The sequence below is a fragment of the Eptatretus burgeri genome, chromosome 9 (assembly GCF_056783735.1).
Source record: "Eptatretus burgeri isolate ZD-2024b chromosome 9, Ebu_testis_v1, whole genome shotgun sequence".
Taxonomy (NCBI): domain Eukaryota; kingdom Metazoa; phylum Chordata; class Myxini; order Myxiniformes; family Myxinidae; genus Eptatretus; species Eptatretus burgeri.
The window spans coordinates 69,048,080-69,062,402 of record NC_140969.1 but is presented as its reverse complement, the minus strand read 5'-3'; the positions used below and the strand labels follow the sequence as shown (position 1 = coordinate 69,062,402).

The following is a 14,323-nucleotide window of genomic DNA, read 5'->3' as shown; positions in this document are numbered from 1 at the left end:
TTCAGCTGTATTAATTTTCTGACTGTTTTCATCCAAGGCAACACAGGTTTCACGGAATGTTAACAAAAAGGAAGTTGGAGTCGAAGAAGCACATCGCTTGCTAAAAGAACACATTTCAACCATCAATCGCATTCTGAAACAGATTCAAGGTGGGTGAAGATGATTTGTATTTCCTGAGAAGAGAGAGTTTTATACCTGAAAAGAGTTTTGTGTGTATAATCAGTGGTTTGGGGGGAGCTGCCTGGGGTGTGGGGTGTTCAGAATTTCTCATCTACAAATAAGCATTTGCATTAGTTATGGCACAGACAATTCTGATGTCCTTTTTAGGGCATCTCTACCGAAATGACCTGATAAAGCCGGACCAAATGTCCGTCCGTCTGTACGTCCATCCGTCTGTCAACAATTTTTCTTTCCGATCTTGATGAACCTTAGTATGTGGGTAGAGGTCGATGAGTGTTGCACAACGATATAACTTTTGTCCGGGTTCAAGGTCAGGGTCAAGGTCACGAGGTCACGTAAGTTATAAAAATCGCCATTTTCAAAACCTATCTAGTCTGCCATTCTACAAGATATTCAGCAACTGTTTATTGATTATGATAGTAAAAAATATTATCTTGTATCTAACAGGACAGATTTTTGAATTTCCGTCCCGTTTGGCCACCACGTAACCTGGAAGTTAAAAACACCTCCCGGTACAAAGAAAACTTTGTACTTCCGATCTTGATGAAATTTGGTATGTGGGTAGAGGTCGATGAGTGATACCCAACGACATATTTTTTCCCAGATTCGAGGTCAGGGTCAAGGTCACGAGGTCACGAAAGTTGTAAAAGTTGCCATTTTCAAAACCTATCTCGTCTGTCATTTTAGGAGATATCTGGTAACGGTTCATCAATTATAATAGTAAAAAACATTATAGCGATGACCGTCACCCCCACACGGGGGTAATTTTTAAATCGGAAAACGAAATCATTTATATCTTGCTTATCTGTGCCTAGAAATGATTGTGGAAATGGACAGTCAAGAAACCAATGGGAACTTAAGACCAGATGTTGATCAAGAAGAACTGAAGGAACTTGAAAGGATGGTGGAAGAGATGAGGAAGAGAGATTTTAGCGAACCCTTACAACACACTGAAGAAGAGCTCACGTGCGATGATAATTACTTCAAATGTCCATTTTTACACACTTTTCTTCCACACTACCCACATGACTATAGCTTTTCTGAAACCATTTTTGAATAATCTTTGCCTATTACGTAAAACCTTTTCAACACTTTTGCAACAGGAAGGCGACAAAGTTGCTGAAGAAGGTGAGCAATGCTTTCAATGCAGCAAGAGAGAAGAACAAAGCATCATCAATCTCCATTCTTCAGAAGCTTCAGAATGTAAATGATGATTTGAAGCTGTTGAAAGAAGAGACCAATGAAGCCAATGACAAAGAAATGGAGGCAAACATGATTGCTCAGAACATTGCTGTTGAGGTTAATGATCTTGAGGTAATAAAATAGGAACACACATCTGCTGTTGCTATGGGGCAGGCAGGATAGCCGAGAGATATGCACCCTCATGTTTGAACTGTCTCGCCTGGGTTAGATTCCTTGCAATTCCTTGCTTTCCTTCCTGAAAGTCCCTGTCGTGTAAGGACCTGAAAGTCCCTGTCGTGTCCATCTTGTTTACCCTGTGTAGCCCGCCCCATCCCTCTCCCTTCCACAGATCCCCTCATGTCTCTGTTCCCCACTGTTTTGTCCTTCCCTCTCCCACCCCTCTTATCTCCTGCTCCCCTTGGTGTACGTTCTGTGTGTTAGCTGTCATTACAAGCCTTGACATTGCATACAAAAAAACAAAAAATATTATTTTGTTTTGATTGATTATAAAGAAGGGAAATGACACCATTGTGGCTTTTTTCAGAAAATATCCAGACAGTTTGAGAGGAGCCTAAACGTGGCGAACGATGAGGTTTCTGAAGCAAACGATGTGGTGAACAAGGCCAAAGAAAAAATTGATGAAAGTTTACAAAGCGTCACTGTACGTATGTCATCACAATGCAAACAAATCAATATTGCCTGATAATGAATTCAAGATTATCAAAAATACCAGACATACTGTACATACCTTGAAGTTTGTCAAGTTTCAAAACAAGGTCGATTTTTAGCTCGCCTGTTCAAAGAACAGAGAGCTATAGCTATACCCCCGGTGTGAGCATGAGCGTGAGCATGAAAATGTTAAAGTTTTTGGTGCAAGTTATTTCCTTTCTAATGTTTTTATCTACCACACTATTTTTTACTGATTACAATATACAAATACATATATTGCTTTAAAATTATTTGGATCAGACTTCACTGCAATGCTTTATAAAAATATTATTAGACTAGTCTTTGAAAAACGATAAATGTATAAACAGGTGAGCATTGGGTGGCTTTGACACCAACTCTGGTTATGTTTGTTTTACCATACCAGGGAAACCACTCTTCTTTCCGTTGTTTTTGCAGAAAATATATTTTTCATCTTTCTAATTGTTTCTGGAAGTAAAGATAGCCAAAGATTAAAGCCATAGTATGTACACTGAAATTACCAATGGTGAAGATAACAAAAAAATTTTGTTGAAAGTCCACATGGTGATGCCATTAATTGGGACAAATACTTCCGAACCAAACTTTACTACTTTGGACCAGTATGCTTGATCCAAACTTTACGAATCGAGACATCCATGCCTGATCCAAACTTAACGAACCGGGACAAATATGTTTGATCCAATCTTCACCAACAGGGTCAAATGATGCCGAATCCAAATTTTACTAATCGAGATGAATATACATGATCCAAAACTTTACTAATCGGGTCAAATATGCTTAATCCAAATTTCACTAACTGGGCCAAATGATACCTGATCCAACTTTACTAACCAAGACAAATATACCTCATCCAAAACTTTACTAACCGGGACAAATATGTCTGATCCAAACTTTACTTGTCCATTTGCCAAGCAGTGTTGGTGGTGCCATCTTGAGGTCGATGGTGCCAAATTGACACCATTTTCGTACCACTTCTCCCCACACCTACCCCCCCCCCCCACAACTTCAATGATAATGTGTGTGGAACATGTAGCAGGTTTAACGATTCACAATAATGAAACGCGTGTATTTGTGTGCATGTGTTAAGGATGGACGCAAACTCGGGGATCTGGTGTACAATGCCACCACAAATATGAAAGGTCTTGTGGAAGGTCTTGTGAAACAGAGGCTTGACAAGAAAGTCGAAGAGGTGGTCGAAAGAGCGTGGAATCACGCAATCACTTTGAGTCGTACGGTGGACAGCCTGATCAGGTAAGCACAACTAAACGATCAGATCAAATCAGATGAATAAAGTTTAATTAATGGCGCAAAACCAAATAATATGGAAAGAAAACTCAAGATTCTTGACCTCAAGCAAATATACAACTTACACAGTAGGATCAACCGTGTTAGTGCACCAGCACACATGCCCGCCATTGCCTGTTTGTTGTAATATTTGGTGGAGTTCAAAAAGGGGCGTGTGGCCCTTTCATAGCCCAAAATCTTCATGAGCTCACCTGGAACATAGTTCAGGGGAGTTTTTGGGATGACGCATCATCCGTCAGTCTGTGTGGCTGGAAGCACTTGCAACTTCTTCTCTGAAATTGCTGATGGGATTGTGACCAAACTTGGCTAAAATGGTCTTTGGTGTGGTCGAAGTCAAGTTTGTTCATGGCATCCCCCCCCTCCCCTCCTCCTATAATTAAGTCATTGTGAGGTTTAAAGATCCCAAAAGTACTTGAATTTCAATCCATTTTGGCTACAGGAAAACCTTCAAGAATTTTCTTGTCTCAAACTGCTAAACTGATTGATGAAAAACTTTAAATTTGTGATAAATTACCCAAGGGAAATATAGTTTGTTCACAATGACGCCATTGGTCACATCTGACAGCCATATTGGATCAAAGGAAAACCTTAAAAATTAATCTTCTCTGAAACAGCTTCACCGATCAATTTTAAACTTAAAATATATGATCAACATCCTATTGGGAACGTTTGATAAAAGTAATAATTTGATCTGAAACACAATGTGGCCACCAGTAACATCATAATACAGGAAGTGGGCAATATCTTCAAATATATGAATTATAGACTCCTTGGAGTTGCACCTTATAAAATAGGACTAATTTGGACACAACAGGAAGTGACATCATAATTCAGGAAGTGGGCAATATCTCAGACACGAAGGCTTGTAGACAGCAGGGAGTTGCACTACTGTGAACATCGTGTTAATACTACCTGACCTAAAATGTGTATCCTAAATCCAGCTCTTATTTTTACCCTGATCCATGCATCACTCCAATTTTTGGCAATCAGCCAGTTGAACTACAGGGCCATTGGTGATTGGTCCTCTATTTGTTATCTTAGGTTTACGTTTCAAACTCGAAGTTTTGATGTTTCCAACGTAACCCCAGACAACTTCCACTCATAGCTCATTTGTTTTGATAATTTCCGGTATCGCCTTAAGGTTTTCCAGGCGATTGTGGTTTCTCTCGCTCTGGTCACTTTGACTATTACTACTGCGAGCTCTATTTTCTTCAGTTTCCAATCCCTCTTCATGTCATTTTTTGTGGTTCAGGTACTTCACCACTTTCATTCCCTCTGATAGATTGAAACCAAAGTCATAGGGTTCCGATCCTTCACTGAGCAATGGTGTTTGGTCTTCTTTGTTTCTGTATCCGATGTGTCTGCCCCTGTGTGATTGATCCTGTCCGAGTCCATGAGATAATCATCTTTCTTTGTCGTTCACGAACAACCATTCCACGTCAACCTGCAATTCCTTCATTTAATTAATGGCTATGGTGGTCCACAAAGCCATCTACTTTCAACGCAACCTCAGCACAAACTCTCTCCACCACACCCCCCCCCTCCTCCATGCCATTCCTTATACATTATAATCCCTCCCTTGTCTTCCCTCTCTCAATTCATTTCATTTTGTCCCCTCTTTATAACACACTTGGACTTTTATATGGTGTAACAATTTACATTCCGTCATCTTTAATTGAACCACTCTTGCATTACATCTTTGATCCCTACTTCCTCTCTTGCTTTGGACGTGTGTTGTTGATAAAGACTTTGTAGCTCATTTAAGCTATGGTATATTCTTTGTTTAAGAATGAGGTGATGGGAAGATCTTTTTGCAAATCCTCAAAACCTGTCACTGCTCTCTGTCATTTTGCACTGCCAAATGTGTAAGCTGTGAATGTGCGATTCAAAATATTAAAAGCCTTCACTCTGTTGCAGCACCCTGAATCGACTGAAGAACCAATCCCACAATGTGACGGATTTTCAGAATATTTCGGACATCATTCAACTCATTGCTGCAGTGAACAAAACTGCCACGGAGGCCCAAGACTTTGCATCTCAGGCATTGAACAATGTAAAAAATCCTTTGGAATATACCACAATAAATTGATTATCATCATGAAAATGTGCTGAGATTGCAATCACGATAAGAAACACAATGGTAACTAGAGGGGGAGCACTCGGGAGAGTGCAAAACCTCCAATACTGCTGGGTCAAAAATGACAAAACCGCCAATACTGCTGGGTCACTCAAGTGAACCTTATATCTTATTCATTAAATATGATGTCAACAGTGCTGACAGTTGTAGTTCTTTTCTCCATTTTTGGGGGGTGGGGTGGGGGGGTTGGAAATCACTTAAAACATGTAGAAATGCAAAAAAAAGAAATCGAAATTTTGTTGAAAAATAAGTTGCAAAAAATTTTTTTTCTCTCACAATTATTTTTTTTTTTTGGGGGGGGTTGGAAATCACTTAAAACATGTAGAAATGCAAAAAAAAACATTTTTTTTCTTTGTGGGGGGGGGTAACAATTTGGGGAGGGGGGTTGGAAATCACTTAAAACATGTAGAAATGCAAAAAATAATTTTTCTTCTCTCTAAATTCTTTTGGGGGGGGTAACAATTTTTGGGAGGGGTGGAAATCACTTAAAACATGCAGAAATGCAAAAAAAAAAATTCTCTAACAATTTTTTTTGGAGGCGGGGGGGGGGGACCAAGTCCAAAATTTAATGGCATGATCCTTGGACCATACCTAACCCCCCCCCCCACCAAGTTTCGTCGAAATCCGTCGAGGAGTTTTTCCGTAATACTGTTCACAAACAAACAAACAAACAGAAAGGGGTGAAAACAGTAACCTCCATCCATCTTCGAAGATGGCAAAGGTTAATAAATCAATTAAATAGGTTGTCCTGTGAGTGTTCCCATCTGAAAGCCTTGTTTATGATGCTGATAACCCATGTGCCCTGTGTGTACGTACATTGTCTACTAATGTCCTTGTAATTCATGTACAAGTACGCAGATATTTACTCGTGTCTTTGGCCTGCACATAATACTTGTACAAGCTTCCCTCATGAGTCTCAGATCAAAGTTATAAAGAAATGAGGAAACGGTTGGGTGAGTGAGGTATATGTTTCCAAGGGATTTTGTAATTGTTAGCATTTCTCCATGTGTTGGAACCTACAGGTCGTGGACAAAAAATGGAAACACCCGGATAAATGAGTGACACGAAGCGGCTTTCACATAAGTGTGGTCCATGTGTTCATTAAGCAAATAACATCACAGCATGCTTTGGGTCACGTATAAAAATGCTGCACTCGACTGGTTGCCAACAATTATGGCTCGGATGGCTGCAAGAGGAGACCCTCCCAATGCCCCCAACCCCAGAACACGTGTCCACAGATCCACATCCACAGAGCCCAATGGTTTGATGAGCATAACAATGTTATCTCGATGTCATGTCCTTCTCGGTCACCAGATCTGAACCCAATCGAGCATTTCTGGAATATTCTAGAACGACGCCTGAGACAGCTTTTTCCATATCTCTCAAACAGGTGTGAGTTGATTGAGTTTCTCATGGAAGAATGGTGCCGCATCCCTCCTGAAGATTTCCAGATGCTGGTGGACTTTATGCCACAGCACATACAGGGCTACACCAGTGTGACCACTCCTTGGCTTTTTCACAAGATCTTGGCTATTCGTTGTTCACCTTGGCGTCTTGGTTTTCTATAGGTTTTCTTGGCGTATAGGTTTTCTATTATCATCGCTTTTCCGAAACCTTGTGAATTCTTGGCTTTTTTAATTGGCTCACCTTGGCATTTATGAAAATGAGGAGTGGTCACACCGGGCTACACTGGCCGCACATGGTGGCCCAACGCCCTATTAAATGACTTTACATTGGTGTTTCCTTTTTTTTGTTCACTACCTGTACATGTTCATGTTTAATATCATACATTACATATTGTACAGACCACAAATATGTGTCCCACAGGCATTAGGACCGAATGGGACTTTGAGGGAAATCGTAGCACACGAAAAGGATCGAAACGTAATGCAGCACAACAAACTGGATGATCTGAAAGAGGAGGCATCTGGTAAGAGTGTCGTTGATCTTATTTTCACCTTTCGGTCTTTCCTTCCATACCTGTATACTCAAACATATTTGGTTTCCTGAGTAAATTACACAAATGGTAGTGCTTTGTTTGAGCACCAGCACACAATGACCTGCTCATCTGTAAGGAATGACAAGAAATGTTTGAACAGCAAAAACCAATACACAAAAGGATAACTTTTGTCAGATCATGCCCGTGTTGTATCCACATCCCATCTTCAATTTACTTGCTTTTATATTTTTCATTAACGATTCTATTGTTTGAAGGTTTTAAACAACATCGTTGTGCCTTGTTTTTATTTTATTTTATCTTATCATCTGATTCTGTTTCCACTCTTTGCCTTCACTTCACACTTTACACTTTACCTTAATACTGATCAATCCTGAGAAATAAAATCTACTGCTTCTGCGACATAAGCGAAGTGTTTAAATTTTCTACCTCTTTCATTGTTTGCTTCAAATAAATTTGCAAATCAGATCAGTGAACTGGCACACTTTATTTGCATAACCATAAGATCACGGAGGTTTTTTAACCTTTTGATTATATCAATAGCACCAGCTGTACCTTGGGATTGAGAAATATTAATTTGATGTTGTAATCTCAGTTTTGGCTTAACTGGATCCTATAGTTTATGACTATCTGCTTTATGGAGTTGGGTGGGGTGGGTGGGGGGGGGGGGGTGTCACCATGACCTGGTTAATCAATGTTAATTTTTCTTATGAAATTTTATTTTTATGTATCACTGATAAAATGTTTAAAATGTGTGCTTGCAGAGACCAGAAATCAACTACACAACGAGACCAGCCATGTGTACATAATGGAAAGACAGCTTGAAGCACAACAACAACTGTTCCAACAAATTGTGGAAGAACTCAATCGTATTCATAATGGTGAGATAGTTAGAAATAGAATTCCTAGAACATTTGAGGCCAGCTACATGTTTGGAACACAAAATGGTGAGATGTTAAACCACGACACCACCACCTCATCCTCACCTCACTTCCTCACCAGCAACCACCCCATTGTGTACATTTTAACTCGATCAGCCTTCGTTCATTACAGTTTTACTTTTACCTCCACCACCGAAGATGAGTGAAAGTTATGCTTTCACCCCTGTGTCTGTCTGTCTGTTTGTCTGTCTCTGAACAGGATATCTCAAAAAGTTGTGGACAGATTCGGACAAAATTTGGCGGAGAGATTGGGTGTGTGACAAGGACGAAATGATTCGATTTTAGTGAAGAGCCCGATCCGGATCAGGATGCAAGAATTTTTATAGTGATTCTTCACTATTGAGAGATAGGACCAAAAACAATACCGAGCACGATATTTCAAAAAGTTGTGGACGGATTCTGACGAAACGTGGTGGACAGTTTGCGTGTGTAACAAGAAAGAATTGAGTCAGTTTTGGTGACGATCCAAATCCAGATCCAAGAATTTTTGAAGTGATTCTTCATCATTGAGTGATGTGGCTAAAACCGATATATCACATGCCTCAAAAAGTTGTGGATGGATTCGGAGGAACTTGGTGGACAGGTTGGGTGTGTGACAATGACAAATGGATTCGATTTTGGTGATGATCCAAATCCAGATTCGGCCTTTCAGTGGGATACAAAACGTAAACTGTTCAGCCTGGCAGAGGTATGATTTCTACCGAGTGTCGTTCTAATTATATTTTACGATTTAAGGCTCATAGTGGAGTTGTGACACAAATCTCTCTCCCGCTCTCTCCCGCTCTCTCCCTCTCTCTCCCTCTCTCTCCCTCTTTGCTGCTCTCCCTCCCTTTCCCTCTTTGCTGCTCTCCCTCTCTCTCCCTCTCTGCTGCTCTCCCTCTCTCTGCTGCTCTCCCTCTCTCTCCCTCTCTCTCCCTCTCTGCTGCTCTCTCTCTCTCCCTCTCTGCTGCTCTCCCTCTCTCTCCCTCTCTGCTGCTCTCTCTCTGTCTCTCTTTCTCTCTCTCTCCCCCCCCCTTTCTACACACACACACACACACACACACACACACACACACACACACACACACACACACACACACACACACACACACACACACACACACACACTTGCAGAACACTGGCCAACACTGGATTTGACTTTGGACAAACACAGATGGTGCCCTTGGTGGAATTAACACTCCATGGTCCACTTTGGGTGGTGGTGATGCCAACTTGTGATGTCAGCAGGGCAAATAAGGAGAAATCCTCCTTCCCCTCTTCACTGCCTGACCCCTAACCCCCTCCCCTCCTTCATAGGATGCCAATCCCCGAGGTTTGTCTGGGGTTATCCTCTAAATACCAGACTCCATGACATAATGGTTACAGTGTCCGCTCGGAGTCTGGTTGTTTGGTGATTCAAACTCCAACCGTCATACCAAAGACTTAAAATTAACCATGGTATGTGCTGCTCCCTTGCTTCACACTGAGCAATTAAAATGGTAAAGCGCATATAGACAATGCTGGAAATGCAATGGCAAACCACCGAGTATAACCCTTGCCAAGAAACTGCTTCGGCAACACCAACGCAGTAGCGTTGGTGCTGCCAAAGCAGTTTAATGCTGGAAGCATACTTCCAATCGCGTTAGTGCTGGAAGCTTTGGAAGCTTACTTCCAATTAGCAAGGTCATGGAATCCTTCATCGAGCTTGATATGAAATCTTTCCTTTTCTCCAATAGCCTCATCTCATAAAACCAAATTCGATTCGGACAAAGTCACTCCACTTTGGACATGCTGCTTTGACTCTCCCAACAACGGATGGAGGCCGTCAATGTTGGACATGAGATCAAGGCTGTCTCTCCAGAAATATCTCAAGCTTTTGATACGATACATTCTAGAATTCCATTGCTCTTCAAACTCTCTGACTCTGGCATTCAAGGCCAACTCCACTCTTGGGTTACTGACTTCCTCCACTCTCGGAGCCAATATGTGGATCTCAACTGTTCTCGACTTCCGACTTCCGACTCGACAACTCGACTTCCGGTTCCGGTTTTGGAGCGATGAGCGGTCTCCTTCGGGGCTCCTGCTGACGTTCTCAAAGTTAAGTTTCCGGTCGTTATTTGTCCCGTTTTAACTGTTTAATTTTCTCACCTACATGTTACTGTCTGCTCCTAGTTCGGTTTTGTTTCAAAAATCGTGCTATTTTGTGAGTATTTTTGTCGACGTTCTTACCTGGTGTTTGAGGCCTAGGCCTTGGCCTAGGCTTGAGGCCTACCGGTTCCACTCGGTGTTCGATCGTTTTTTTGGTTTGTTTTTTCTCCCCATTACCTTCAATTTCTATCCTCCCCATTACCTTCAATTTTCATCCTCCCCACTTTCAAAACATCCATTCTCCCAACTAATCTCTTTCTTATCTCAAAAAAAAAAAAAAATACCCAACAACAACAACACGCTCACCTTCTCCCGATTCTGCTTCTTCTTCTTCCTCTTAACTCCCTCCTCGTCTTCCTCGATTTTTTTCTACACTTCCATGACCTAATCTGTTGAACTCTCTCAAACATTAATATTAACAACAAAAACGATCTTATAATGCTTCATCTTCCTCTCTCACACATATGGTACTCTTTACTGTTTCATAATGCACTTCTCTTCTGCTATTTTAACAGACTGCTCTCATTTCGAGCTCTCCTTCATTCCTTGCCTAAAAAATCCAACTATTACAGCGCTTCTTCTCTCCATGCTCTGAATTCGCCTTCATTGCATCCATCAAGAATTGTGTTAAATCGCATCTCTGACCTAAAACTTTTAAAAACCACAGTTTGCCATGGATGTTCGCTTTACATCAACCATTCTTTTTTTCCAACTTCAGTGCCAACTCACCCCCCTCACTCTCACTCTCAAAGCAACCATCCCACTCTTCTCCCTCCAAGCCTCCCTCTCACCTCTCTCAAAGATTCCCCCCTCACCTTTCTCCCAGCTTTCATCCCCTCACTCATCCTTCTCAAAGTTTCCCCCCCTCTCATCCACCAAGCTGCCTCCCTCCACTACCCTCTCACCTCCATCTCCTCACTCCACCTCCTCAAATCCTCAACTGCCTTCTTCCTTGTCTCTTGTCCCCCCTCTCCCCCAGCACCACAGAGCCTTTTCTCCTCCTCATTCGGCCCCCTCCCCTCGCTATTCTGCAATACCCCACACTCTTTCAACAACCCTCCTTACCTCCCCCCCTCGTCCCTTGTCCTACCCTCCCCCTCCCCCTCCACCTCCTGCACCCAAATCTTCCTCCTCTACCTCTTCATGAAAAGTGTGGACCTCAAATATCCGGGGCCTTCGCTCAAACCTTTTAGATCTTTCCATACAGGTTGCCTCTGACAAACCAGACATTATCTGCCTAACAGAAACTTTCCTCTCCCAAGATGTGTCTGACTCCCAAGTATCTCTCCCCGGTTACTCCCTCTTACAGTATGACAGACCTGAGCCTCGTCCTGGTGGAGGTGTTGCTCTCTTCATCAAAGACTCTAGTCCTCATTCTCCATGCACTGCTCTCACTCCCCCACACCCTCAGGAATACCTCTGGCTTCGGCTTCCCCTCCACTCCCACCTCATGTTTATATGTGTACTGTACCGTCCACCGAACAGTGATGACTCCATCTACACCTCACTATCCGAAAACATGGACCATCTTCTATCTTCTCATCCAAACTCTCTCTTCCTCTTATGTGGTGACTTCAATTGTCATCATGCCAGTTGGCTAGGTGTGGGTACCTCTCTCACCTGCCTTGGCACCTCAGCAAAAGCTTTCTGCGACTCATTAGGACTGACTCAATCGGTCAACTTCCCGACCCGGATCTCAACCAATGGTACTCCATCTCTTCTGGATCTGATTTTGACAAATTTCCCTGACAATATCTGCTGCTCTTCCTTCGCTCCAATCGGTTCTTCTGACCATGTCCTTGTCAAAGTGGACATCTCTCTGGCTGTTATCAGAGAACCACCTCACCGCCGTCGAGTCTGGTATTTCACTCAAGCAGACTGGCAGGGTCTCCGAGCAGCCATCAAACTTAGAGTGGTCTCCTATCACTACTTTCTCAAACATCAACTCATCCTGGGAATTCTTTCAAAGAAACTTGCTCTCCCTCATACACAGATTTATCCCCTCTCGTGTTCAGTTGTCCTACCCTTCCTCCCGCCCTTGATTTACTGAAGCTTGTGGCGAGGCAGTTGTCCTGAAACAACTTGCCTTTGCCTCATGGAAAGCAAACCCAACTCAGGGCAATCTCAGTTCCTTCCACAAAGCTCGGAACAAGTGTGTATCTACCCTCAGGAGAGCCAGAAAACATCATCTTTAAAAGCTCAAGTCCAAACTTTCAAACCTCTCTCACTCCTCAAAATCCTGGTGGCGTTTAATCAAATCTGTTTCTGGTGTATGTTCCCACTCCATCCCCTCCCTTACCTCAAATGGCCGCACTGCTGATTCCACACGTGAAAAAGCTGAATGTCTAAACTCGGTGTTTGCAGCTAAATCTTGTGTCCTAAACCCATCACTTTCTCTACCCACCTTACCCAGTCACACCCAACTGTCCCTGGACTCTGTATCCTTTTCTCCTGACAAGGTGGAGAGCTTGCTTTCAAACCTCGAGTCAGATTCTGCAACCGGTCCAGACGGCATCAGCCCACGTGTCCTCAAAGCCTGCTCTTCTGTTCTTGCTCACCCTCTCTCTGTTCTATTCACCCTCTCATTTTCCCAAGGTCATCTGCCATCTGCTTGGAAATCTGCTAACATCACTGCCCTGCATAAAAAAGGTGAAAAAACAGATCCCTGTAACTACAGACCAATCGGCCTTCTCCCAATCATCAGCAAGGTTATGGAATCCATCATCGCTTCAGACATGAAATCCTTCCTCTTCTCCAATGGCTTGATTTCCAATCATCAATTTGGTTTCAGACCAGGTCACTCTACCCTGGATATGCTGCTTCTGCTCTCCCATAAATGGATGGAGGTCCTCAATGCCAGACAGGAAATCCGAGCCGTATCCCTGGACATATCACGTGCTTTTGACACAGTCTGGCACCCTGCACTACTCACCAAACTCTCTTCCCATGGTATTCAAGGCCATTTCCACTCATGGCTCGCAGACTTCCTCTCCTGTCGCAGTCAACGTGTGGCCCTAAATGGAGTTCTTTCATCCCCTCTTCCTGTGCAGGCTGGAGTTCCTCAAGGTAGCATTCTGGGCCCTGTTCTTTTTCTGATTTTCATCAATGATCTCTCGGACTCTCTGGAAAATCCTCTATTTCTCTTTGCCGACGACTCCACCCTCTGCCGTACCATCTGTCATCCCTCAGACAGGCAAGCAGCAGCTTCTTCGCTCACTGCAGATCTGGATAAAATCACAAAGTGGTCCAACACGTGGAACATGTCTTTCAATCCAGACAAATCTCACACTCTCACTATGTCTCTTCGAAAGGACCGTTTAGAAACCCCCCCCCCCATCCACTTTCTCAACAATCCTCTGAAAGAAGTCTTTTCTTTCAAGCTTCTGGGTCTCACTATCTGCCATGACCTTTCCTGGGAAAGTCACATTTCCAACCTCACCTCAAAAGCCAGTCGCCGAATGGGAATCCTCCGTCGTGCAAAGTCCTTCCTCGGCCCTCTTGAGCTCCTGACCACTTCCAAAGCTTTTGTCCGTAGCCTGATGGAGTACTGCTCTCCCCTCTGGGCTGGTGCTCCTGCCTCCCACCTTTCTCGGATTCACGCTGTCGAAACCAGGGCTTTTAAGATCATCGGCATCTCCCGCAATGAAGCTGAGTCTTTGGGCCTCTCACTCAATCACCGCAGGTTGGTCGGTGGTCTTTCTGTCTTCTACCGACTCCTCTCCAGCCTTGCCCCCCCCCGCTCTCTCTCTGATTTGTCCCCACCACATTTCCACAGGGCGCTCAAGG

The 14,323-nt window shown here is 43.1% G+C and overlaps 1 protein-coding gene across 1 annotated transcript in view; it reads left to right on the top strand.

Moving 5' to 3' along the window:
* LOC147020301 (laminin subunit alpha-1-like) overlaps positions 1 to 14,323 on the top strand; it is a 309,126-nt gene that overhangs the window by 209,234 nt on the left and 85,569 nt on the right. The window contains exons 34-41 of the mRNA XM_085895590.1: positions 38 to 149; positions 996 to 1,146; positions 1,284 to 1,494; positions 1,907 to 2,023; positions 3,158 to 3,321; positions 5,293 to 5,428; positions 7,340 to 7,442; positions 8,234 to 8,350. Coding sequence (XP_085751716.1) covers positions 38 to 149; positions 996 to 1,146; positions 1,284 to 1,494; positions 1,907 to 2,023; positions 3,158 to 3,321; positions 5,293 to 5,428; positions 7,340 to 7,442; positions 8,234 to 8,350 — 1,111 coding nt within the window. The remainder of the gene's footprint in view (positions 1 to 37; positions 150 to 995; positions 1,147 to 1,283; positions 1,495 to 1,906; positions 2,024 to 3,157; positions 3,322 to 5,292; positions 5,429 to 7,339; positions 7,443 to 8,233; positions 8,351 to 14,323) is intronic.